This window comes from Antrostomus carolinensis, unplaced genomic scaffold (genome assembly GCF_000700745.2).
Source record: "Antrostomus carolinensis isolate BGI_N321 unplaced genomic scaffold, ASM70074v2 scaffold1102, whole genome shotgun sequence".
Taxonomy (NCBI): domain Eukaryota; kingdom Metazoa; phylum Chordata; class Aves; order Caprimulgiformes; family Caprimulgidae; genus Antrostomus; species Antrostomus carolinensis.
In genome coordinates, this window is record NW_010299984.1 from 4249 (window position 1) to 31178 (window position 26930).

Here is a 26930-nt window from a genome sequence, read left to right on the forward strand (position 1 = left end):
GGACTTATTTTAGCATCTCTTGCAATAACTTGTTAGTAAGATGGCCTCTTGTTTCAGACAGCTGGAACTGATTGTGGAGTTCAAACATCCCCTGATGCCCTGTAGAAATGTAGATAGAAGCAGAAGTGAGATAATGGTCAAAGTATCTACAACTGGAGAAAATGCTATCCAGTGCCAGAGCAGAGAGGGCGGCGGGGCGGGAAAAAGGTTTGGGTGGGCTGTATTCAGGCACCAGGCAAACAAAAAGAACTGAGTGCTGGTAGGATCAGTTTCAAATGCAGATATCCCAGAAGTACAAGAACAGCCTATTTAAGGCTAAGGCTACTCTTTGAGACTTTGCTTCTATGCAGGAAATGTATTTGTTATTACCAAGACTGCTTGCAGTCTTTAACTTTACTTTTCTGAAGACTTCATAGTCTTAGCATTTTGATAGGTTGTCATTTAAGTTTTTGAATCAAGTTTTTTCAGGAATTGATGCTTTGAAGCAGAAATTAAATAAGATTATAGTTTACTGGGCTTGTTTGTTTGAAATGACTCAGTAAGGTTAACGACAAAGTTCTGTCCTTAAGTAGTTAATTTCATATGCGTGGCCCATCTCACTTGGTTCCTTTGTCTTTTCCCAGTTCACTGCTCCGCTATGGTGGAAACCTCTCCCTTCAGAGTGCTATGAGTGTCCGTTTCAACAGCAATGGAACCCAGCTGCTGGCACTGCGTCGGCGCCTTCCCCCGGTCCTCTATGACATCCACTGCCGGCTGCCTGTCTTCCAGTTTGACAACCAAGGGTACTTCAATTCATGTACCATGAAGAGCTGCTGTTTTGCAGGTGATCGTGATCAGGTAATAAGCAAGCAATGCTGTCCTAGGTCCCCAGAGCTTCCATGAGTGTTTGGAAACACCTCTGTAAGGCTTTTTCTTTTCTGGAGATACAACTGGAGGAGGCAGGACAGGTGTAGGCTTACCTCAGAACTGTTTTTCAATGTAGGCTCTGACAGAAGAAAAACATATACAGAATTACAGAATCCTAGTGGTTGGAAAAGACCTTCAAAGTCACCGAGTCCAACTGTAAACCTAACACCGCCAATTCCACCTCTAAACCATGTTCCTGAGCACCTCATCTACCCATCTTTTAAATACCATCAGGGAAGGTGACTCCACCACCTCCCTGGGCAGCCTGTTCCAATGCTTGACCGCCCTTTCAGTTTTTCCTGACATCCAATCTCAACCTCCCCTGGTGCAACTTGAGTCTTATTTCCTCTTGTTCTGTCTGTTGTTACCTGGGAGAAGAGACCAACACCCACCTCACTACACCCTCCTTTCAAGTAGTTGTAGAGAGTGATAAGGTCTCCCCTCAGCCTCCTTTTCTCCAGGCTAAACAACCCCAGCTCCCTCAGCTGCTCCTTGTAGGACTCATTCTCCAGACCCTTCCCCAGCTTCTTTGCCCTTCTTTGGACGCACTTCAGCACCTCAACATCTTACCTGCAGTGAGGGGCCCAAACCTGAATACAGTACTCAAACTGAACACAATACTCACAGTACACACATCCCAAAGCATGTGATCAATTTTACCTCTTCTTCAGTGTTATCTAATACTTATTTAGAAGGTGGTATTCACAAGAAAAATATTTGCAGAGGCTTTTTAGGTCCAATTAATATTGTTTTAGAACCGTGAGTAGAAAATATCTACATATGATAAAGAAGCATCTTCCTTTCTTTCAGTATTGCTACTGAGTGCAGTAGAGGGAATCCCACAAAAGATAAATATTGTGGATTTATAGAATTACTGATTCTTATTTTGAATTATTATGTTTCTCCTTTAACACTATACTACTGGATCAGGTTATAGGTCTTTATAGTTCAGTGTTCTGTAAGTGGTGATGGTGGGTGGTTAGGAAGGAATAATTTGTTACTTCACTGGGGCAGGACTCTGTCCCTACGACTAAACACAAAGAAATAGGTCACACATAAAGTGACTAACAGCAGTTTGTATGATGCTAGAGCTGGATATTGTCTTTGAACAGCTGTATTTAATAACCACTAACACTGTTTAATGACAAAAAAATGTATTTTCAAGCCACAATCAATAACTAAGATCTGAAAATTTCTTTGCTGTCATCAGTGAAATTCCTGCAGTCAGAATTTGATCGTTAATTCTATTGCTGCTGCAGGAGGCAGAGTCGAGCTTCTTTCAGATTGCAAGTAGGAAATACATTTACGTCACTGAACTTGAGCAGTTTTTCTGAGTTTTACGTAGTCTTTGGCAGAAGGAGTGTGCAAATGCAATAATGAAACCGTTGTAAAAAAAAAAAAAAAAAAGAGTGGTGTACTATAAAGAATGGGCAAAGACGTGTTGTTTAAGAAGAAAACTGCTCATGGTTTGTGGTCTGTTACTTAATCAGCCTAAAGATGACACTCTTTTCTCCTCTGGAAGTCAGAGTAAACCTGTGTGCACTGACATATAATTTAGCTTCTCATCCGTTACTGAAGATCTCATTAAAAGCCTTAGTGTCGGTCATTGTGTTTTCTAAGCCATTTTCTTACGGATATGGTATTATTTTAATGGGAAGAATATGGCTGTTCTGTATCAGATTGATGAGGTGCTTCAGAAGCTTGCATTTTTAAAAAACTTTATATTCTTTTGGCTTGACAGGCTTTCTGTTCAGATAAGTAGCAGCACATAATGCTACTAATCAGTTGGAAATCAGAGCAAAAGACATTTATGTTCCCTTATAAATGCTTCAAGAAGCCAATAGGGAAGATGAATTTTAATGGATTATTAAAGAGATGTGGAATTTGATATTTAGGTACCTGCTTGTACCCGTCCTCTAACTGGAAAGAAAAAAGATAACAGAGTCACAGAAAATGCCAATATGTGGTCCAACTGTATATGTCTGAAACTGTCCAGTAATGCTAAAATTCATCTGTTTTAAGATTGTCAATGCTATGGATAGTCCTTAGGGACTGCCTTTCATGGAGAGCCCAGTTCCAATTCCAGATGTATCTAGAAAAGAAGGTTAGAGTTAGAACCTTCTGTAAGATACATAAGATTCATTTAAAAAATGTATAATGTTTTTTCAGTTTTGCCCTTCTATACAACTTTTGCTTTTTGGTGAGTTTTGTGAGTATGAAATAATGTGTAGAAGATTTCCCCCCACAAATCAGAATTCACCAAAAAAAGAAATAAATCTGTTTCAAATTTAATCTGATTTGAACCCCCTTTCTCATTTAATGTTGCTGTCCTTTGCCTTAATAAAGAATGTCTTTCATTCAAGATCCATGCAAAGTGAGCTTCATAGAATTCCTTGCTTGTTTTTCCTTGTAGGATCAAAACTTTGTGTGGGCTAAGGCTCCTTTGAAGGGACCTAAGGATAAGAAAGTTGTGTTCAAATTATGAATAGCACTTGTGGTAGAAAGGCTTCTTCAGAAATTTTCTCATATTGTACCTCTGATTTTCTATGTCTTCAGTTTTTCTTTTCATCTTTATTAAACTGATGCCTCATTTTTTTCCTCTTTTAAGCTCTTAAATAGTTAGGTTTTAATACTTCATACAGAACCTGGTAATTTAAAAATGGGACTTCAGTGTTCGAAAACTATGTGTTGTCTTCACAGTTAGTTAATTTTGCATTTTGATTCTATATTTTAACTCTAACAAGAAAGGAATATTGTTAACTCATCAGTGCTTAAAATGTAGTTGCATTGAGCAAAAAAGTGAACTGCTGAAAGGAGGAGGCCTTTCTTATCCAGCAGAGGTGATGCAGGACCTCTTGCTGATTCAACTTCCTAACCTGAGAGAAGCATCTACTTCTTTTTCTGGGTTAGTGACTTACATTGACACTTGGGGCTCTGGCAAGCATTTGAATGCAATACAAGGAAGGGATCAGAGGGTGAGTGAGAGATGGAGTGATGGCCTTTCAGCGCTGTGAGACTAAACTCCTCACGGAACAACAGCCTTTGCTAATCTTTCTGTGAAGTTTGTCCATGAAAAACAGTTTACTCACAGGGAGTTTTTCCATGACCATCAGGGTTTAAAACCCCACAACTGTTAATATCTTAGTACTTGCCTTTGGAAGTTTGCTATAACATGGTGGTGAAAATCTACAGAGAATGTAAAAAACACCATGTTCTATAAGGAGCTGTAGGATTCTAGTATGGCAAAAATGAACAGATTCCAAGTTGCAGACACACGACTTAGGAGTTCTCTTAGAGATCACCCTTATATTTTAAGAAATTAAATACTTAAGTTCCCATAATGATCAGATATATTATTATTACTTTGTCAAGGTGTGCGTCTTAAATTAATACAAGTCCTTTGCACAAATAAAACATGGACTGCTTGTTGGGAAACAGTTTGATTGGTTTGTTTGTGGATGGCAGTTAGGCTCTATATACTGATCTTTTCTCAGTATCATTTTTTTTGGTGCCCACGGATTGTGATAGGTACTCAAAGGAGTATTCAGCTTGGATCCAGAACTCCTGACTTAGCACTCTCGAGGGGAGCCTGCTACCAGCAGGTGTGCAGTGATCTGCATGCCAGCTCATTTTATTGGAGCATCTGTGATGCAAGTAGATTGAAACCTCTTAACAAAGAATGAAATACCATTAACACTTTAAGAAACAAAACTCAGAAAGATTCACCTGTTAACCCCAATAACTTATTTTTAAGTTTAAAAGAACACATTCTGAAGTGCTTAGATGGTTCTGAGTTGTTGCAGGTTATATTGGATGTGTGGGTTGTAGCACAAGCTGTGACAAGGATCTTGAAGGATGAACAGCTTTGCTTCTTTTTGTGTACTTGCAAACTGTTGTTTCCCTCCAAAAGCATTATTGCCCTAGTCCTTGTGAACCTGTTTTGAAAAATCAGCAAACAGTATATGTAGGCATTTTTCCTGGAAGTGCCACAGTCACTTTCCTTGTTTCTCACAACTACCAAAGGTTGAGAGGCAATCTTTAACTGGTGTTTTATTTGCACCCATTTATCATGGCCTTCATTTGCTTCTCTCGGAACTGTCTTTTGTCCATGTCATGAGTGTAATGACCTCATTCACACGCTAGCGATTTTTCTTTCCTTTGTAGGAGAGCTCTGATATTGGTAGATAACTGTGTTCAAAATGGTGTGCTATTTGCATTATCTGGGAGCTCACTTGAGTCATCCAGCTGTGGAAGGGAGGAAGGATAAGATAGGCTAGATGTGTCAAGCATGGATCTCAGCTGCCCGCTCCCTCTGTTGGCAATAGAGATTTATGTGAGAGCACAGTCTATCCATCCTTCTGGTACAGGCATCCAGGCCTAGAATTTTAAAGGCAGTTTGTTTATGCACCTAACTCCCACTGGCTTTACCCTAGTGTACACAAGTGTTTACGTACAAATCATAAAATGTATGAGAATCTCAAGTTTTGTCAGGCTACTGGGCTTCCATTCTTCTTGTCAGCGTTAGAATTTGGGAAATGTTTTTTAAATACTGAATGTTTTTTAATACTAGTTGCTAGACTGCTACGGAAAGTACCTTCTTGGATCTGAGGATATGAGAAGTATTAAAGGGCCTCAGGTAACCAAATGTACTTTCAAGTGTAGGAACCTCAGAGGCCGTGGTGATGGGCAGCAGTAAAAAAGCCTCACAAAACACAAAAACCACTCCCAAACTAAAACAGACCAAAAGCTTTCCTTGCTTAAGAATTGTTGCTTGTGTCACAATGATGAATGCTATCAGCTCATTCTTTTTTTTCACTGTGCAGATAATGTGAGGCTCTATAACGCTTGTAGCTGTAAAATCAACGCTTATTGCCTGCTTTAAAAAAGGTGGGGGTGGGGGGAAATAACTTGTACCCTGTGAATCAAACAAAAAGTGTCTTGACTCTGGCATGCCCTCAGACATTACATCACCACTCAGCCTTTTCTGTTAACATTATGCTGGTATAGGAGAGTTTCAGGAATGCACCACTCACCGTACTGCAGACTGCTCCAGCTCCCTATAAAGTTACAGCCTCCATTATGTTGAAGTCTGTGTGCTAAATAGTCCTGGTTAGGGACAACTCAGTTTTTAGCAGGACAGAATTATTACATGAATGTAACCCTTCCGAGAACAGGATTAGCTGTATGGGTGACAAGGGTCTTATATGGTTGTGCATTGAAATAGAACTTTTCTTCTGTGTTCTTCTTTCTCTCATCTAACTTTTAAGGCCATTTATCTCAGGAAATAGTACTTACCAGTGTCTGGCTTTAACAACTAAAAAGAAGGGAATTATTCCTCTAAAGAGTATGTTGTGAGTTTCCTGTGCATAGAAGACTTCTTAATGAACAGTAACTTACTGCAGTCAGTATTTCTTGCTATGTGAAAAGCAATCAGTGTGCGAGTATGTTGTTGTGCTCGAGTGAAAAGAAAATCGGTGTCTTACACTGTCTTAAACTGGCTTCTTCCTAGAATTACTGATGAGGTTGTATTTGATTTTTTTTTTTTACTTTTTATCTAAATGGCAGTTTAATCCCAGCTAGATGCATAACATTACATACATATAAAATACATACATGAGTAATTAATCCAGCTAAGAAGTTATTTACTTATTTCTTCCCTGTTGCTTTTGGTAATTGACATGGGAGGGTCATACTGGAAATGGCTCCTCAGGGTCTTGAGAGAAGGGGCTGGGAGTTTTCTTAAACTCTTATTCTGATCACCTCTTTCCCCTTCCCTGGGGCATCCTGCCTGCTCTGTTTTCTGTCTCCCTTCTGCATTCTGTAAGCTCTTGGGTGAGGTTTTTAGACCTCTAGACAGTGATGCATTAGCCCAAAGGGATCTATCTATACTGAAGCTAAATTCTGGTGGAGTGGAACCCTGACTTCAGAAACTTTGAGGTTTGTAGGCTTCATGTTCCTTATAGATGTACCACGGGAGATCTGCCTTTTAGTAGCAACCCTTGCTGAACTGGTGAGAAGGGAGGAGCAGAGAGTGATCAGGAATGCACTGCTGAAAGTGACACGCAATAGGTGCTGCACTGACAGTGTTTCTTGTTGAACTCTTAAAACTAGCCCTTGTTTAGATACTGAAAAAGTGACTATTTTGGAGGATTTTGACTAATAGAATATTTGATTTTAAGTGTATTTGAAAGTAACAGATGGCCAAAGAAAACAAAAGAGAGCAATTGGGGGGTACATGGCAGTTTCAGATGTGTACAGAGGAGTCCCCTTCATGTGCTCAGACAAACTTGTTGCTTTCTTTGGAACATAAGGATATTTTTCCTGCTATAGAAATCCACAATAAGAGTTTCTAAGTTGCTTTTGTTTATGAGTAAAACTACTGTTATGGCCTTTCTGCATGGCAAAAAGGCAGCTGTAAAAATGTTGATGGATTGTTCCTGATGGTGCTTCTGTAAGCATTTAGAACTGCCCCACACAGAGTTGGCTGCTTGTAAGATTAGGGATTTAGGGAGCGGGAATACAAATTTTTGGCTTTGAATTTTATGTACTAGGAGCAATTTGTGTTTCTCCAGTCTGCTGTGTCACAGCTTTTCTTTTTCCAGTTCATGAGATAGGCATGCTTCTTACTGAGGAACAGAGTTTCTGTTGTGAAAAAAACCCAACAAAACCTTTGGACCTACCTGCTTGATCCTCTGGCCAAGCTTGAAAAAATTTAAGCTCTTTTTTGGGCCAGGTTCAACCTTCCTGAAAAACAGTCTCAAACAGTACAAGTTGCAAGCTGCTGTCCTGCCTATTGCTGTTTTCAAGGCAAATGAGTTTCTTAATGCCACAATGCTGTGAGCCGTGTTTGTAGATTACTTTTTAAATTTTTTAAGTACTGCACAAAAGCTATGATTTGTGCCGTAGAATTTATTACAAAGCAGAAGTTAAAGAAAGTATAAGTATCCTTTCTTGTAGTTAAGGTATTTTCTTAACCGTAAGATTTCCAAAATACATTTCAGAAAACTTTCCCACTTGTATCTCTTCTTACTCTAGGCTTTGCCATTTGAGAGATAACAACAAGAGGTTAATTGCCTGCACAAGTGACTGCTCTTTGTGTCTTCCCAACCCTACACCCTGGTTAACTGTCTTGGAAGGGGGAACTTCTTAGTGGGTGACAGTGAGAACTTTGAAAAGGAGAAGAGTCAGCTACTCTGACTGGGGTTGCAGTCTGAGGGTACAAAAAAGCAGTATGCTACTGAGAGGGGAGGTCCTGTACTTTGCTTGGGCTGTACTGGTATACACCCGACCCCTATAGAAGCTGGTTGAAAAATAATAATAGAGAAGAAATACACTGAATGATTGATTCTAATGTATGTGGGATTTTGCTGTTGGAGCTACTGAACCAGACCACTGCAGTGTCACGAGTGCTGATGTTGGCATACAGGATGTAGGTGGGAGTAGACCTACTTGAGGAGGTCAGCAGATGATTAGTAGAGCAGCTTTTCAAGCTCTACTTAGTGGAAACTCTATACTAAAAGCCTAGATTAATCAACGTAAAGGTAACAGCCTGACAGAAAGATCAGGAATCAGAGATGGAAATATTTGACCAGCTAATTATTGTTTATTTTTTATTGCTTAAGGAAAGGAAAGGAGTGCTCTGCTCTGTGGGAGATCTTGTTTTTTCTCTTATTCCTCTGGAATTGCCCATCTCAAACAAGATGTATTATGTTGCTGATTCTTTGTTTGCTTCTTGTTGCTTTTTTAATAGGAAAAAGTCTTTTCTTCCTCCATAGATGTATCCATGCCTTGTTTCCCCTCTGGTCAGTGAGTATTCTAACAATAAAAAGATTATTTGAAAACAAATCTATGGATTTTCTACCTGCAGGAAATGCAGACTTAGCACCAAATTTAAAAAAAATTGAAAAAATAGAAGGGGAAGCCTTGTTTGTAAGGAAGATGTGTAGACCAGTCTTGGCATCACAAAAGGCCCAGAAACAGCTAAAAAAAAAAATAATTGTTGTCTTCTGTCAAATATTTTTCATTCAAAATGTGCAGTGTATAGTGAGACCTGAGTTCATGGCTGCTATATTTTATATGTATGTATACGTATAAGCACACACACAAATATATATGTGTATATGAGGAGACTTGTCTTATTTTTTGCCTTTATTTATTTATAGCTTGTTTTCTTATCCCCTTTGAAATAGTTCCATCAGAAGCAGATGGTGGTTATTTCATTGGCCTCCCAGATGAGTTCCCATTTGACTTTCCTGACGTTTGGTAGGGGTCTGTGATTATAGGACTGCCTTGCTCTCAGTGGCTACTTACAGGGCCTCTCTCTCTCTCCTCAGTGTGGCTGCCTGTCTGTAAAATAATATTTCTAGGCAGTCCGTAATTCTGGAACCCTCAGGTCCTGTATCAAATTTGAAATTGGCCATTAGGCTTAAAAGTTCTTGGAGATGGAGAGATGCCACAGAGAACAAAATAGCATAAGCCCTGTTCCCTTAGGAAACCTTTCCTCCTTGGAAAAATACACAGAGTTTTTTTTTCTTCATGTAAATGGATTCCTTCTCCAAAGTGCTGATTGCTGTGAATTTCAGTCTCTTTTGGACAAATAATCAGTATTTTTCAGACTTCAGTGATGCTTCATGTCAAACTGTGGTTTCTGCAGTGCATACCCCACTGCAGAGAAGATGTGCGAGGCAGCTCTTCTCATATACTTAAGAGCAATTAAGACTTCAGCATAGCAGACTGCCACCAATCCAGATTCTTTATCTGTTGTTATAGGCAAAAGCAAAAGCCTATACCCCACCCATGAGTTATATTATGTTACAAGCAATACATGGAGGTACTGTACATCCTGTCACTTAAGCTGTTTCAAATTTGGATGCCACTGTGCTTCTTCCTCAGCATGTGGGTTTTGCGTTACTTCAAGAAGCTAAGGGACAGCTCGCTAAACGCCCAAGAATAATTCTGGCCCCTCTGAGGGAAGGACAGACATACTCAAATAAATGGGAACTGAGATTTAAGAAGTTCTGTCTCTTTCAGAGCTGACTTGCTAGTAAAGCTGTAAGGAGCAGCATGGAATTTGTGTCTCTCTAACAAGCATTTTCCTTATAGCAGCAATCACTTTTCAAATTATTATCATCTCTGTACCATCACCTGTGGTCTCATTCATCCATTTATAATTGTGTTGGTGCTTTTTGGTTTGTGCTTTTAAGACACGTTCTCCTACACTCTTCTTGTTCTCCCCTGCATTAGTAGGGCCATGCAAAAGATTTGCTGATACTTTTGGGAAAATGATCCATGCTCGCTGGTCCCTTGTCTAGGGCCAAAAGTTTAAAAATGTCTCTGATATAGGTCATAAGTAAGTGGCAATTTTATGGAAACAGGAAGTGTGGATGTTGGAATCTGTAAAATAAGATTTTATTTAAATACAATTTTATTGAAATACTCCATACTCAGTAGCACCTGAGGAAATGTAGCTTGTGGGATTTTGAAAACTTTCAAACTGGCAGTGGTAAGAACAAAAAATAAATTCCCCAGAGGGATAGTACTCTGCAAAATGCAATGCTAATGCTACTGTTACGAGACTGTAGCAGCAGTGTATTAGATCTCCATTTATTTATATCAACTGCTATAATTTCCTTGGGGAGAGAGAAAATGAGAAAAGTTAGAGTGGAATGAGTGGGGAGCGCTAGTCTGAAGTAATGGTGCCAGATTCCTGATGATGGTTCATTTGAAACATTTTATGCATACTTGAAGCTCAGACTGAATTTGTGTTTTCTCGAGCACCACTCTAACCACGCCTGAGATTTTTCTTCCTTCTAAGGCAAACTTCTGAATCAGCAGCTTGTAGTCATCTGAAAGCCTTTTCCTGTCATTGTTGCTAACAGCTAGACATAGAAGCTGATTCTTCCCTTCTAAAAAATTCCAATATTAATTATTAGCAACTGTTTTCTGTCTAATCTCTTCTGTCTAATCTGTTTGTATGAATATTGTGAATGTTGATTTCCAAAGTCCTGGTCAGAAACAGCAGCAAAAAAGCAGACAATGGAACAGGTGGTTTTAATACTTGTCTTTCCCTGCAGACATCTAAACTCCTCGTGAAGTGTCTGATCTGATTCAGAATTCACAGAATCACAGAACTGCCTTGATTGGAAAAGACCTTTAAGATCATCAAGGCCAGTCATTAACCTCACTCTGCCAAGTCCCTGACTAAACCATGTCCCTCAGCACTATGTCTACACCACTCTTAAATACCCCCAGGGATGGGGACTCCACCACTGCCCTAGGCAACCCCTTCCAATGCCTTAGAACTTTTTCAGTAAAGAAATTCTTCCTGATATCCAATCTAAACTGCCCTTGGTGCAACTTGAGGCCATTTCCTCTTGTCCTATCACTTGTTACTTGGTTGAACAGACCATCACCCACCTCACTATATCTTCCTTTCAGGTAGCTGTAGAGAGCGATAAGGTCTCCCCTCAGCCTCCTTTTCTCCAAGGCTAAATAACCCCAGTTCCCTCAGCCACTCCCCATAAGACTTGTTCTCCAGGCCCTTCACCAGCTTCGTTGCCCTTCTCTGGGCACACCCCAGCACCTCCATGTCCTTTTGGTAGTGAGGAGCCCAAAACTGAACACAGCACTTGAGGTGCAGCCTCACCAATGCTGAGTATAGAGGTAAGAGAACTTCCCTGGTCCTGCTGACCACACTATTTTTGAAATAGGCCAGGATGCTGTTGGCCTTCTTGGCCACCTGGGCACACTGCTGGCTCATGTTCAGCCAGCTGTCAACCAGCACCCCCAGGTCCCTCTCTTCTGGGCAGCTCTCCAGCCACTCTTCCGCCAGCCTGTAGCAGCCAAAGTGCAGAACCCAGCATTTGGCCTTAATGAAACTCATGCAGTTGGTCCTGACACATCGATCTCTGTCCATATCCCTCTGCAGAGCCTCCCTACCCTCAAGCAGATCAACTCTTCTACCCAGCTTGGTGTCATCTGCAAACTTAATGAGAGTGCACTCAATCCCCTCATCTAGATAATTGATAAAGATGTTAAACAGGACTGGCCCCAGTACTGAGCCACTGGTGACCAGCCGCCAGCTGGATTTAATTCCATTCACCAGCACTCTTTGGGCCCGGCCATCCAGCCAGTTTCTTACGGCAAAAGCATGTGCCCATCCAAACCGTGAGCAGCCAGTACATCCAGGAGAATGCTGCGGGAAATGGTGTCAGCACTGCGCTGGTTCTTGGGGTTATGTTCTGCTTGGAGTTTGTGTTTATGAGGTAGTGCAGGAGGAGGAGAGTGTACACTGTCTTGGTCATTTACTTGTCTCTGTGAACGTGCATGTTATTGCTTTTCACTGGCTTGCCTCTGTGATTTGCTTATCTGGGCTTTTGTTCTTAAAGTGAATGAGTAGAAGGTACTCTGCTAGGAATTATGTTTTGCACATCCCCTCAGGACCAAAAATCCTCGGCCATGATTAGAGCAGAGTCTAAGCATATGCAGCATGACATTCTTTCATCTACCCCACCCCAACCCCTTCCTTTTCTTTCATTTCTATTCCTTCCTTTTAAAAAGTCTACTCCATTCCCTCAGGATTTCAGCCTTATTAACTAGGGCTTGGTGCGCTTCATAGCAATTATTTCTTTGAATTTTCTAGCAGTATGGACTGACTTGCATTTTCTCAATCCTTCTTCTCCAACTTTCAACTAGTGTGGAAAACTATTGGCTTATTGTTATACTAATAATTAATACATTGAAGACATTTTCACAGATTATCATGTAAACGTCCTAGTAACATTAGTCCAGCTGTGCTCTGCAGAGGTCTTGGCTTACCGTTGCCTTATGCAGAGAGTACTAATTGGATGTGAGTTTCTTTTGGAAATGTCATTGAAGAGGTGTGGTTTTGGCTTTAGCAGCTTGGGTGTCTGCTCTTGAAGCTTCAGCTGGCCCATCTTTCTTGAAATAGCTGCAGTCATGAAGTTGTGCTTCTGGCAGTCTTGGTATCTGTCTGAAAAAACATGTTCTACTTCTCAGACTCCTATTACCTGATTTTACAGAAAAAGAAAAAAGGAATGGATTTGGGGATTCAGTTCTGTATTGTGAGAACAGCAAGAAAAATTCTACCCCAGAGGTATCCTAACAGGCAAAGAGAGTAGAAAACAATGCTGGCTGCTACAGTGGTGGCAGTGGAATGACAGAGATAGCAAATAGTTGGATATCGTGTGGAATGTGATCTATTTTTTATAATTATTGGCAGAGCTATCAAAATAAAATTTAAATTTATATTAAAAGTTTGCAACTTGCAGTCCATTCCTTACAAGGTCAAACTTGTGTAGATGACTTTATTAATTTATGCTTTTGACACTTACTGATGGTTGTCCCACTTGCAAGGTTAAACTTGTAAGCACTTTTTCAGAACAGCTCAGATCCCGAGCTGAACTTTTATTCTCTGACTAGACATAAATTGCAATGCAGATGGTTTATTCATTCCTACTTATTTTCTCTTAATTCACTCCAGAATAGTTTGGCCAAGTGAATTTGATTGGTGCAAATGTCATTAGGCTATAGAATGGTAATGAAGTGAAGGACTTCATGTTGCTTTTAAGTATGTAGGAACTATCTCAATAGGAGATACTCAGAAGCCATCTGGACATGTCCCTAGGCAGTCGGCTCTAGGTGACCCTGCTTGAGCAGGGTGGTTTGACCAGATGACCTCTGGAGGTCCCTTCCAGCCTCAGCCATTCTATGAACTACTTCAAGATACTTTGCTGGTTTCTTTCTATATATTCCCCAAACTGTGACCACCCGAATTTGTGCAAGTGTATGTGCTGAACTGCAGCTTGTGCCTCTATGTGGCCTAAGTTTGCCTTCCCATTGGAGTTTTCGTGAAGCTGTGATGTGTGATGGAGTGTAAAGGTTTTAGATGGGCATTTTGCTGCCACTACCCACCTCTCCTGGCCCCTCCCCTTCCCGCCCTCCAGCCAAACCAAATCCACCAAGACAATTATTCCCCTTTTTACTTTGGTAATCTCTGGAGAGAGGAAAAAAAAAAAAAAAAAGAATCAGAAGAGACTGGAAGTCATCTGACTATCTGACTTAACTTGCTTTCCAGAGCAGAGCATCTTCAAAGCAAGATCAGGTTGCTTGAGGAATTGTCCAGTAAATTTCAGATTTGCAAGAGTGGAGATTCTACCACTTTTCTGGGGTTGGGTTGCCAGTGTTTGTTACACTCCTCCTGAACATGCTGTTCCATTGCACTCAGCTGGAATTTCCCTTGTTGACTTGTGACTGATGCTTCCTGAGCATCCGCTGCATGCCTCTGAGAAGAGTCTGTCTGCAGCTGCTCTGTATTCCTTCAGACAGTGGGAGACTGTTGTGGTCTACTCTATCCCTTCACTTTATCATAAAATCACAGAATTGCTTGGTTGGAAAAGACCTTTGAGATCAAGTCCAACCGTACCTGTCCACTACTAAACCATATCTCTGAGCACCACATCTAGCCCCTTTTAAATACCTCCGGGGATGGTGACTCAACCACCTCCCTAGGCAGCCCGTTCTAGTGCCCAAGAACCCTTTCAGTGAAGAAATATTTCCTGACATCCAATCTGTACCTCCCTTGGTGCAAATTAAGGCCATTGCCTCTTGTTCTACCACTGGTTATCTTCTCTGGCTGAGTAAGGCCAGTTCCCTTAGCTTTTCCTTGCAGATCATGTGACTCCAGCTCCAGCAGCCCTCCTCTACTCTGTCCTATTCAATTAGTGTCACTGTTGTCTTGGGGCACCCAAACCAGACACAGTACTCCAGGTGTGGCCTCAAAAGTGCTGGGTGAGGGGAATAATCACTTGTCTTGACCTCCTGGTTACAGTCTTGATAGTGCAGTCAAATTGCCATTGGTCCACATCACTGCAAGGGCACTCTAAATTTTGGTATCTACAAAGCAAGACAGCGTGCTCACATCAGTGGTCTTTGCAGGTAGTATGTTCTTGTTTGGTGGGCAATGATACAGCTGATTTCCTAGACAATTTGGCCATTGCATCTTACAGGATACATAGTGCCTTCCTCTGCAAAGCAGTTTGGGAGCTGTTTTGAAGAGTCTCACAGACACTTCGTTCCCTGCACGTATGTAGTATGTTTTTTCTGTGTTGTGTGCCTGGTGCAGGATATCTGAAATCTGTCACTTTGGGGCTTGTCATTGGTAAGCTTGTTTGATTTATGGCATAAAAGGGTGAATGACTCCCATATTGAGGAGTTGTTAGAACTTGTTTGGCTGTGTTTGTTTGTTTGGTTTTGGTTTTTTTTTTTTTTAAAAAAAAGGCATTATGGTCATAAACTCAAGATGCTGAGCTTTCCAGCTGTTTTAGAAGTCTCCGTTTTTCCCCACATGTCCTAGGCAAACCAGTTGCTGCTTCAAACACAAAATTTGGTAATAAATACTAACAATTCGCAACATCTTTATAACTTAAGACTTTTTTTTACCCATGTAGCATTTCTTGTGCAACAAAACATTAGAAGTGCTTTCTGTCTGATTGCTGGGAGATTGCCTATATAAGCCCTAATTTGTGTAGTTTTGGCACAGTGGCTCAGCCTGCTGTGGGCTAACGTTTATGAGCAGTCAAATGAAAGGGAAGCATGTATTCCTGGCACCATCAGGTCAGTTTGGCAGAGGTAAGCTGCCTAAGTGCTTGAACATGTTGGCTTGTAGAAATAACTTTCTGGCTTGGAAAGGATGGATCTGTGAGTGGTGCAGAACTAGTGTGCGCAAGTTTTTAAAAGAACTTTTGATGGATCAGTTCTTACCTGTCAGAAAATGAACAGAATTGCATTCATAAGTGCTTACTCACATCTTACATCCTTAAAAATAAGACAAAAGAAAAAGAATGATTGGACTGTGATAGTAGGAAACCAGTGAAGGTATTTTAGTGGTTGGTTATTGCATTTTTGTGGCTGGAAACATCCAATCACTGCATGAACGTAAGTAGTATTTGCAAACAGAATGTATGCAAATTTATAGCAGTTTTCTCTGTGTTAGTGTGTATTTTTTGTCTATTTTCATCTCAGTCCTGTGTTATTCCAGGACTTGCCTCCTCACTGCTTGATGTTACTTTGCCTGATGAGTTTATGTATCCCTGGAGAATGAAAGACAGAAACCAGTTATATTTGAGCCAAACAAAACAGAATTTGTCTCCTGTCAGAGGTTAAAAAAGGGAGAAACTTGCTCCATTTCTTTATTTTTCTCCCTTCCTTCTACCCTGATATTAGTAATAATAAAATCTAAAACCTAGTTCTTGACTGTATTGATTAAGCAGAAGCCTTAAGTCAGTTGAGGGCTAGAAATTTACACTGTCTACACCACTATAACTGAAATTGGAATCTGCCCTTGGTTCCACTACATGTCATCTCATCTCTAATTTGGGAGAGAAATAAATTACAGATTATTGGAAAAGAGGTATTTGGGGACAAGGCACAGTTTGTTGTCTCTTGTAACTGAGAGGCGTAAGCTTTTTACCATGTCAAATGTCACCTGTCATGCCAGTGCATGTTTGTAGTACATTAAGCTACTTCAAATTGCATATTGACTAAACTTCTGTACAATTAAGAGATTGGTTATCATTCATGGATTATTGAAAAGGGCAGCCTTCCATCTTTTCAGAGTAACTATAATCAGGAGAAAAATTAACAGTATGATAAATGTGTTTTTTTAAAACTGCTTGAGATTTGTTGACAGTGTTCAGTGTTCAAGATTATCCTCAGTGACTGGCTTTTGATGGTCTTGGTAGACTGATGAGCCAGACATGTTGTGCTTATGTGTAACAGACATACTAGCTCTCTTCTTAGGTATGTGTTTGATGGAATTTTCCTCAGTAGTTCAGGAGGTGAGAAAAAAGGATGAAACACTTTGACATTAAAAAAAGACCAGAGTTGGAGGCTGCAAGATATGAGAGTTTGATCTGGACACACTTGTTCTAAAGCCAACCAAAATCCATAGCCTTATTTGGCAAAGAAAACCTACACTTTGGGCAGGAGGCATTAGCTACATGTAGCGTGCTTTTGAGTCTTGATCCGTTCATACGCACGCAGCATTTTTGTGCTGATACCTCACCCCCATTTAAAGGTAGGTTGATTAGCCAGGTGGAAAGAATGATACAAATTAGCTTTTTCTCATTTTTGGTTTGGAGAAATTAGATCAACAATAAAAAAATATAATCCAGGTGATAAATTTTGGTAAATTGCTTTTATTTTTATTCCTAACAGTACATCCTTTCGGGCTCTGATGACTTCAATTTGTATATGTGGAGGATTCCTCCAGATCCAGAAGCAGGTAAGTTTTGTTGGTTTGGAATTTGGAGGAGAGAGGGCAAGTGTCTGACAAATACTAATTTGTTTTTTTGAAAAATTGGTGTTCTCTGAATCTAGAGTAATTCTGATGAAAGTTGCATGGGGAGAGTTTACAAATGCCTAATCCAGTCTCTGGATAATGATGGATAATGCTATTTGAATACTTTAACATACTGATTTTCTTTCTCTTCTCTTATAATGATCGTTTAAATCTTGTAGATGAGCTGATGGAGAGAGAGAGCTGTGACTGGAGCAGGGTGTGTGTTTCCTCCCTCTTGTCTACCAACTCTGCTGCTTCTTAGCTGATCTGAGTTCACTGAAGAGCTTAGGATCTGTTACTAAGAAATTTCATCTCATAATGAAGCTTACAGTGTAAAATGGTACTGGGTTCACAAGCTGCTCCTTACAGCTCCAGTGCTTTGGCCTCTTCCCCTCTTTCTTTCCTCACACCAAAACCTTCCCACTGATTTCAAATGCAGAGCAGTTATGCTCTTTACTTTCTGGGTGGAGAAGCACTATCAGCTGGTAGAAATGACCACTTTTGACTGATTTCTGACCCTTCCCCAGGCTGTGGCAGACGTGCTAAGCGAGTATCACTGGCTCAACTCTTGTGTGAAAGTATAGGAGAGGGGTGTTAAGAGTAAAGAAAAGCAGCAGTGTATGCTGGGGTGTGACAGTAGTGTTGTAGGTGCCACAATTGGTCAGTGCCTAATTTGATATCATCTGGTGTTGTGTAGGGTTTGGCAATACGGTATCTCCCACTGCTATCTCTAAGCCATACAATGTCAGCATATCTTTTCTGTTGAAACAAATAGCTGTGCTCTTTTAGAAGGGTGTTGAATATTGATAGAAAGATTCAAGACTTCAGGAAAATGTACTACTGTTTGTATTTTTAATGGCTTTGACAGTTTAAACTGTACATTTTAGTGGTATTAAGTACAACTGAGTGCTATCCTGTGGTCTCAGGTGCTTTAGCAATAGCGAGAGCAAATTACAAGTTGCATTGGAGGTAAAATGAAAATATTTTGTTTTCATTTTCAAAGGCTGTTAATCACCGCTGTGTAATCCAAAACTGAGATGACTAGCCTCTGAAAGGTTTGGTTAACAGCAGGGTTTTGAGGAAAATGCTGTTCTAACTTTGAATTGCTTACTTAACCAACATTTGATGTTGCAGTCTAGAAGTCCTGAAGATGGTCCTGCTGAGTATACCAGTACCTTGGCGTTCTTTGTGTAGGGTTTATAGAGACTTCTCTCTACTTTCCCTTAATTTTGTATTATTTCCTTTTACATTTGATACTGTTTTACTACTACTTATGGCATTTCTCTTTAGTTAAAACAAAGGCTACATACATTTAAATTAGTTATTTATCTGTAAGCTTTTATGCGTGAACTGTAGCATTACATTTCATGCATGTTACTATGCTTGTCCTGACTCATTTGTAAATTCTGAATTTGGGATTTTGTGTTTATCTGGCTTTGATGCTCTTGAAAATTTTTTTCTGAGGCAGCTGCAGATGGCAAACTTTTTTATCTGGGACCTTTGCACAAAGAGTGATAGCTAAAATAACCACAAAACAATGTCATAGGCATTTTGGTCAGCTTTCTTGTTTCTGGCTCTCGTAATTTGAGGAAGGGTGTCAGTAATCTTGCAACATTTCAGTTACAAAATTAATTACTTAATGTCAGTTGCCCTCAGTGGCTGCTTAATGCAATCAGAAGATCCTGTAGCAGGAAGGTGTATGTCTTAGTCTTGTAACTTGAGCAGCTCTCTTATTGAAACATTTTAGCAACACTCAGAGCATTTTTTTCTTAGATCTAAAGATTCAGCTTCTGTGGCAAATAACTCATTGGCCATCTAAATCACCTGTGATAGGATTATTCTTTTTTTCATTCAGCTCTTCTTGAAGGGTTGTGCTTGTTTTGAACGTGATGAAACATCCTTTCTTAAATCTCATCCTCTGATTCAGAATAATTGTTCAGCTGGAGAGGTTGCTGTGCCTCCTTCTTGGAGAAAGAGTCTTGCTGTAGGGATGTGGAAACCTTCTGCTTCAATGGAAAACTCCTTGTTTTCATATCCTAGTTTAAAATAGGAGTGTCTTTCAGTCTGTGATCTGAGGGGGTGGAATGTGGTCTTTGATTTAACATACTGTACAAACTAGACAGGATGATGTAATGTCCTGTACTGTTGGTTGGTGTTTTAAATAAAAATATCTCTCTAACTGATTTCTACCTTCCGGTTGGATTCAGACTTCTGTTGCTATAAATATTTATGATACAACTCCCTAAAATTATATCAGCTATTTGTAAATAGTAACTTTTTTGCAAGCCTAAAACTTTTTACAGAGTTGCATCCTTAACGACAACTTTGAAATAGATTATTTTGCTTAAGTACAGGTGCAGTGAGTACTATCTATCTAATGGTTAGCAACATTACTACAGAAAAGATGAAGAAAAGAGGGAAGGAACCCACCAGTCAGACAATTGCAAACATTTTTCAAGGTGGGTGAATGCAGTGACCTGTGTTGGTATTTTGCCAGTATTATGGAACAAGCTCTGCTGCTTTTTTTTTTTTTTTTTTTTTCCCAAATAATCATAATTTAGAGATATCCTCCCAGGAGGTGACATTGAGTCATTCCTCCTCAGCTGTAATTTCTGCCAGTGGTTTTGTTGAGTCTAGTTACTAGACAGGATTTACTTCAGGTCTGTGAAAAAAGGTATTTCCTAAAGTGCTTAGGAAGCTGTTCTGTTGAAGAGTTTTATTGGCGGTCTCCCTCCACAGTCTCAGATTGTTCTGAATAGGCCGGTATTTCCTATGTCAGAAGGTTGGTTGCTTTTTACCACCTTTTGTTCTTTCTTGAAGATGGAATAGTTTGTTCATTTTTCCACTTTCTTCTCCATCCAAGTACTACCCAGCTTTCCCCTGTGCTTCAGAAGTAATTGCTGATTGTTTGGTGAATTTGTTAGCCCATTTTCTCTTTAGAGTATATATCCCAGTTTTCTTCAGAGGCAGAGTTTCTAGCAAAATTAATACATTAGTCTGGCAGAAGTAAAGCAGTTTGGGATTTCCACAGCTTTTATTTGACTCCAAGACAAGCTAGAAGTGAGAAGAGACATCAGCCCTACATGACCTGCCCAGCAAGACAGTTAACATATAAGCACTTCAGGCAGTATTTAAACCTAACTCTTATAAACATGGTCTCTTTGTTGGTAAAGAATCCCTGTTCAAGACAGACTCTGACATGTCTTATGGGATAATAGAGGGCTTAGTAGACCAAATGTTTTGCAAAATGGAATTTACATTCCTCACCCACTAGTCTGAATCATCGTTGCAACTCAGAGCTTGTCTCTTGCTTTTGAAATATTGCTCGAAGATGCTATGTGAGGGATATGATATTTATTTGCGATTGAGAAGACAGTTGGGGATCCTTCAGTTTATGTGAGCAGGCTGTTGCCAGACTTCTGCAAAACTTCTCTAAATCACAGCAGCAAACTGCATTTCAAAACCTCTCTTTAATTCTGTCTTTGTAACTGCTAGCAAGAAAGGACCTGTCATTGTGGTCCAGTTGCTAAACTAATTGCACCAATTTTCAGCAGAACTGATGCAATTTTTCTTCTCTTTTTTTCTCCTCGTTGATCATTGTAAATGCAGACACCTCTTTAGGCCTGAAGAATTCAGCAACAGATCTTTTCACTACATTTAAAAAAGGGTTATCTCATTGGAGACAGCTTGTGGTTTAAGTTCTTAAAGTTCCAGGCTGATAAGTGAAGATTAATAATAGATGATTAAGTGCTTCTTAATGCCTTTAGCTATTTTTGAGATTTTTATATATGTGCACACATGCATATATACATACCAGTTGGGTTGAGGGGGGCAAGCCATCTGGCTGAATGGGTAGCATGCTCTGGAAGGTTTGTATTTTTTAAAAAAATAAATTTTTCTGAGGTGTGCTCTTGGGGTCTAAACTGCTTTTACTTTTAGGACTGTGGTGTCTCTTCCTTCAGGTCAGTGTTGACCATAGTGTGCTATGGAACAGTTGTTTGATTATCACAACAAGTAAGTGATGAGGCAGTGAAAGAGGTTCTTGTATTCAGTGGAATTTAGACTGGCTTCTGTGTTGTGTGGATTGTAATACTGGAAAAATGTGGAAATGTCCTGGCTAGATGGCATCCATCAGAAAACAAGGCAGTGTGGAGTGCTTCGTAGTGCTGTAGCCAAGTGGAAGAAGATTCAGCATCCATGAGTGTTTCTCTCCCTGGCCTTAGCATGTTTAATATCTTATTTAGCACTAGAAGGCCAAAGATAACACTGAGCACTGGGAGACACTGGAGAAGCCTTTGTCCCCAGCAACTAGCTGTCTGATTGTACCAAAACTCCTATCTTTTTATTGTATTGAATGTTTTTGCAGCTACCTGTACACAATAAATGCACAAGCGAGCAGTTCTTGCACCTTGCTTTTCAAAAACAACAGCTAGGTTGTGTAATAATTTCACTCATTTTATTCTCTTTATGTTCAGAAAGCATAGTTGTTGGTGACAGTTTGTAACATTGTAAAAACCATTGCAAAGTATGCAGTTAAATACACCAAAAGAGCAATCTCTCTCAGACCAGGAGAGGGGACAGAGTGAAAAGGGTGTGCCAAAGTTTCTTTGTAGTAATTTTGTCTTAGTTTTCATGTTCTTGGTCAGCAGTACTGTTGATAACAATAGTGGGAGGGTTGGCATAGATAAGGCATAAATAGACATGGCAGATATTTAGCAGCAACAAAAGAGAAAATACACATCCAAAAATAACCACTACCACTACAGCTTCCTGCATATTCTTTAGATGTTTAAATACTAATTTTTTCTTTGACTTTTGGAACCTTTACAGAGGTACAAGACAACCACAAGGCTGGTTCTAGGTGTAGGCTAGGCAAAGTGAGTGACTGCAGGAAGATCAGGTTGCCTGAGGCAGGTGCTGCTGCCAGCCTGCTGCTCCCTGTGCTTACATTAAAGCTCTGCAAGGCCATGCTCATCCTTTCACGGGGCCTGGGAGGTGGAGCGTGGGTTGAAAGGTGATGAAGGAAGCAGTCCGCAGATGGAATTGGAGCTGCTTTCTTATGGGGTGACAATCCATTTCACTTTCTCTTGTAGTAGCAGAAGTAGCTGGAGTCCCCTGGTGCCCCTGCAAACTCTCCTCTTAACCATGTTGGGAGGAGAAAGGATCTTGGCCAGCCCTTGCCATTCTCATCTCATATTTGATATGACCAAAGTCAGTTTTGCCTGTGCTGCTGAGAAACCTTGAATTTGCTATGGCTGCTGCCAGAGCTGGAATCAGATTCCTGATCCCACTAGAACAGATGCTGCAGGGTCCTGTGCTCTCAAGGCAAGAGTGCTTGTGTTTAAATCTAGCTTCTCTACAGACCAGTCTCTGAGGAGCAAAGCTGTCCACTGGCACGTGTTGTACAAAACAAGTACAGGTGTGTGAGTGGCCAGAGAGAGACTTTTTAAAGAGTCTAAACATAATGTGCTGCACCAAAGGCAGAGGCCCTATATGCTCTGCATACTTGCTTGCATTGTGCTGTGCATTTGCTTTCCAAACTATGGTATCTCTCTACCCTTAGCGCATCATGACCTCATCGGATTCAAATGCAGGGCTGTGGCCTATGGTCTAAATGTGTCCCAGATTATTATTAATGAAAACTAAATTAATTTTAAATGAGCTTTCTACTGTAGTGCCAAGTACTACAGTGAAATGGTATGCTATGGCACACTGGCAGCAGCTGCAAATATCTGTTTCTTCTCAGGAGTTTTCAGCGCTTTGAGTAATTCACAAGGCTTGTATGAAGTTATGCTTTAGTCTGTGGAACATCTTTCTACCTTATATGAACAATCAGTGGGACTTTTTTTTTCAGTGTCCTAGATAGAAAAGACTTCTTCTCCATGAGGTCATTTATTTCCTCTGTTACAGAGCTGGTGGAGGATTGTTCCTTATCCCAGCAAGTTCGCTGGTGCTTTGACAGGTTTTTGGGTTTTTTTAAATGTTTGGAACAATGCAGCTTCCATTACTTTAGCAACTGTTTTACATTCTTACAGGATTTCTGCTGTAGGGCACTTTTCCTAATAATCTATCACTTCCCTTTTTTCCTTATCCTTCAAGTAGTTCTTTCTTCTTCTTTTTTTTTTTTTTTTTAAAAAAAAAAAAAACAACAACAACAAAAAAACCCAAAAAAAAACACTGCTATGTGTTGTGGAATTTTGCATGGGAAGTCAGATTGCTGTCCAAATACCTCACTTTCCATTATGATCTAGTAGTGTTTTTTAAAATGTGATGATATGTACCATCCGGCATGTTATCAATATGTGAAACATCAACTCATTTGCATAAATATTTGCAAAACTACATAATTCATGAGGATTTCATTAGCCTAATACTTAAAACATAAAATAATAAAGCAAATCAAGAAGTACTCACTTGGGCAACTTACTAGACATGTACTGCTTCAAAGTATTGTATTATTATTATTCCTTCCTTCTGTCTGTATCAGAGCCTGTAGATGTGCCTTGTGTTGCCATGGTGTTCTTGTCAAACCTTTGTAGAGGAAATCTGTTTTAAAATGTACACTTCAGATTTAGCCTTTTGTAAGTTATTTCTTCCAGCTGGTCAGATATTGTGGTAGGATATTATTTAAAGAATTTTGTAAGACTTTGTATTGCTCGTCTTTGGAGCACTTATTTGCAGGGTGTAGAGGAAGAGGGATATTCTTGACACTTCACTTTGTGTATCAATTAAAAGCAGACCAAAAAAACATTGACCAGCACAGCCAGAACACTAAACCACTATTCAGAGCTATCCTTAAGCATAGCAATTTTTTGAAAGTCCCTTCCCTCCAGTAGTTAGAAGTTAGAAGCCTTCTAAAATTGGCATAATCAACTATCCTTAAGCATAGCAATTTTTTGAAAGTATTGCAAAAGCAGCTAGTATATCTCTGTCCCTTCCCTCCAGTAGTTACAAGTTAGAAGCCTTCTAAAATTGGCATAATCAGTCTCTGAAGACTTCAAGACTTTTATAATTAATAACATGTATGTAAGTTAATGGCTTCTGTATAAACACTGCTTATACACATAGTAGCTGTCTAAGAATATAAAAGCTGCCGTGGTAAACCAGTTGCAGGACATGTGCATGTTACTAAATTCAGAAGCAAACAAACAACATCTCCATCCCCTCAAAAAACCCCCAAACCTCAAAAGCAAAATTTGAGTGTTGTTGGGAGAGCGGCGGTCAGTACAGCTGAAACAATACCAATACAAATACCAGTTCAAGTGAAGACAACAAAAAGAAATAGGAAATATTACATGCCAAAAAGGAAGATGGGCTCAGGAATTTGAGCAGTTTATGGCCAACCTTCACTTAATGTGCAGATGCACTTTTTTTTTTTTTTTTTTGCCAGCAAACATGAGTAAACGTAACTCACACTGTGAGACGGCTAGAAACTGTATGGCTGCAGCAAAGTTTCTGCTGAGAGACCAGGGGGATTCCAGACAAGTCTGGACACAGGCATGTGTCTGCCATGTAGATACTCCTGTAATATGATAGCAGCTTTGCTGGGCTACTCCAAAATGAAGGGACCACTGTCAGGATAAGGATGGAGAAGGCTGTGCATTAAGCACTTAGAGACATCACTTAAGAACACAGGAGTTGGTAGACTAAAATTGCATCAGGCAAGGGGTTGTCTAAAAATGAGGTTCTGGGGTAGTCTGTTATATTTGACATAAAGATTATCAGAGTATTGCTGGAGTCAATACTCTCTGGTTTAAATTATTAAAACCTCTTGTACTACTGGAAGAAGCTGACTGCTAAGATTTGTGATTGCAGTAATCTGCTCCTGGGGACTTTTCCTGTAACTGGGCAGTTAGTTGTTTTCAGGGGCTTTGTAGGGGAGCTCACCTTCACTCTAAGCAGAGTGAAGTATGTTCTAGTACTATGCTTCCTCTGGTTTTACTCTTAACAGCTTAAAAGGAATTCAGGGTACTTCAATATTAAAGCAGAAAGCTTTGGAGTCCCTTCATAGAATCACATAATTATTTTAGTTGGAAGGGACCTTTAAAGATCATTTAGTCCAACCCCCCTGCCATGGGCAGGGACATCTTCAGCTAGATCAGGTTGCTCAAATCCCCATCCAACTTGATCCTGAACATTTCCAGGGATGTGGCATCCTCAGCTTTTTCTGGGCAACTTTTTTACTGTCTTACCACTGTCATTGTAAAAAATTTCTTCCTTATATCCAATATAAATCTATGCTTTTTCAGCTTAAAGCTGTTGCCTCTCTCCTGTCACTACAGGCCTTGGTAAAAAGTCTCTCTGCAGCCTTCTCTTCTGCAGGCTGAACAACCCCAATTCTCTCAGCCTTTCTTCATAGGAGGGTGTCCCATCCCTCTGATCAGATCATTTTCGTGACCCTCCTCTGGACCTGCTCCAGCAGGTCTATGTCTTTCCTGTGCTGAGGACTCCAGAGCTGGATGCAGTACTCCACGTGGGGTCTCACCAGAGCAGAGTGGAAAGGCAGAATCACCTCCCCTGACCTGCTGGCCACAATGTTTTTTATGCAGACCAGGATACAATGGGCTTTCTGGGCTTTGGACCCTTTTTGAGTTAGACTACAGCCTGGGAGAGCAGTGTTCTAGACATGGCATGCTGTGCACTTTTCATCCAGTGCTCTTAGTGTATTGATAAACATTTAGTGCCAGAAGACAGTTCTGGCATTAAATAACTGTTTTCACTGTTTAACTAGGAAAATAAGCACACGATAATTCACACTGCTGACAGTACCACAAAAAGCCAATGGCTGTCTTGGAAATGCAGCCCAAGATATTGGTGCCCTAAATTTGTATTTCATGTCCATTACAATTCTTTCTTTGCTTGTTGTCTCTCTAACTTCTGACTGTTTTGTCAGTGTTTTGTAGGGCATATTTCTTGCTTTTTACTGAATTCAGGCAGCTAGAGTCCATGGATAGTTAAAACTTGTTTTAGGCATTATTTACAGACTTGGAAACATTTCCTAAGCAAATGGTCTCTTTACTCTTGAGGCTCTCTCTCCTGGAACATTTGTCTGCTAGGTCAAGATAAATGTGTTGAGAACTGGACTTGATGTAACCATCTACCATTGGCTTGATAGATGCAATTGGATTGACAACTGTGATTTGGCTGAAAGGAATGCTGTGGGAGTAGGGCAACTTGCCATTAGCCATAAATGTGGTCATGAATGTCTAGCAGGGTGAGCAGAATGAAAGGATGCAAGGAAACTCATAAAATGGAAAAGAAAATCAAAAGATCCCAATTTGGCATTTAATAAACTTACTCTCCAATCAGTTACTTCTCAGTCAACTTTGCTTACACTGGTGAAACCTTGCTCCAGTGGCTGAAGGCAGAACTCATTTCTGAACCTTTACAGAAAATAAAAGTGTACGCAAATAAGAGAACTGTTCCAGGTAGCTCAGTCTCAGTACAGTTTCGATGAACATACTTAGAAGTTAACTGGAGTGATAGTCTCCCCTTCAAGTTTTAATTCTAAATGAGCCTTCATTCTGTATACAAAGACTTTGAAACAGCCATGTGTTTTGGTCCAGCTCTTTTCCCTTCTTCAGGCACATTATCTTCTGTCCCAAAGTGCCATGAGACTGCAGTTTGGTCTGCAAAAATTTATTTGTGCAAGCAGAACACTTTC

At 40.1% G+C, this 26930-nt stretch overlaps 1 protein-coding gene across 1 annotated transcript in view; it reads left to right on the forward strand.

The window, feature by feature from the left end:
- Positions 1-623: 623 nt before the first annotated feature.
- Positions 624-26930, forward strand: part of DCAF5 (DDB1 and CUL4 associated factor 5) — a gene marked incomplete at its 5' end in the record, with an annotated part of 35303 nt that continues 8996 nt past the window's right edge. The window contains 2 exons of the mRNA XM_010162950.2: positions 624-837; positions 17143-17209. Coding sequence (XP_010161252.1) covers positions 624-837; positions 17143-17209 — 281 coding nt within the window. The remainder of the gene's footprint in view (positions 838-17142; positions 17210-26930) is intronic.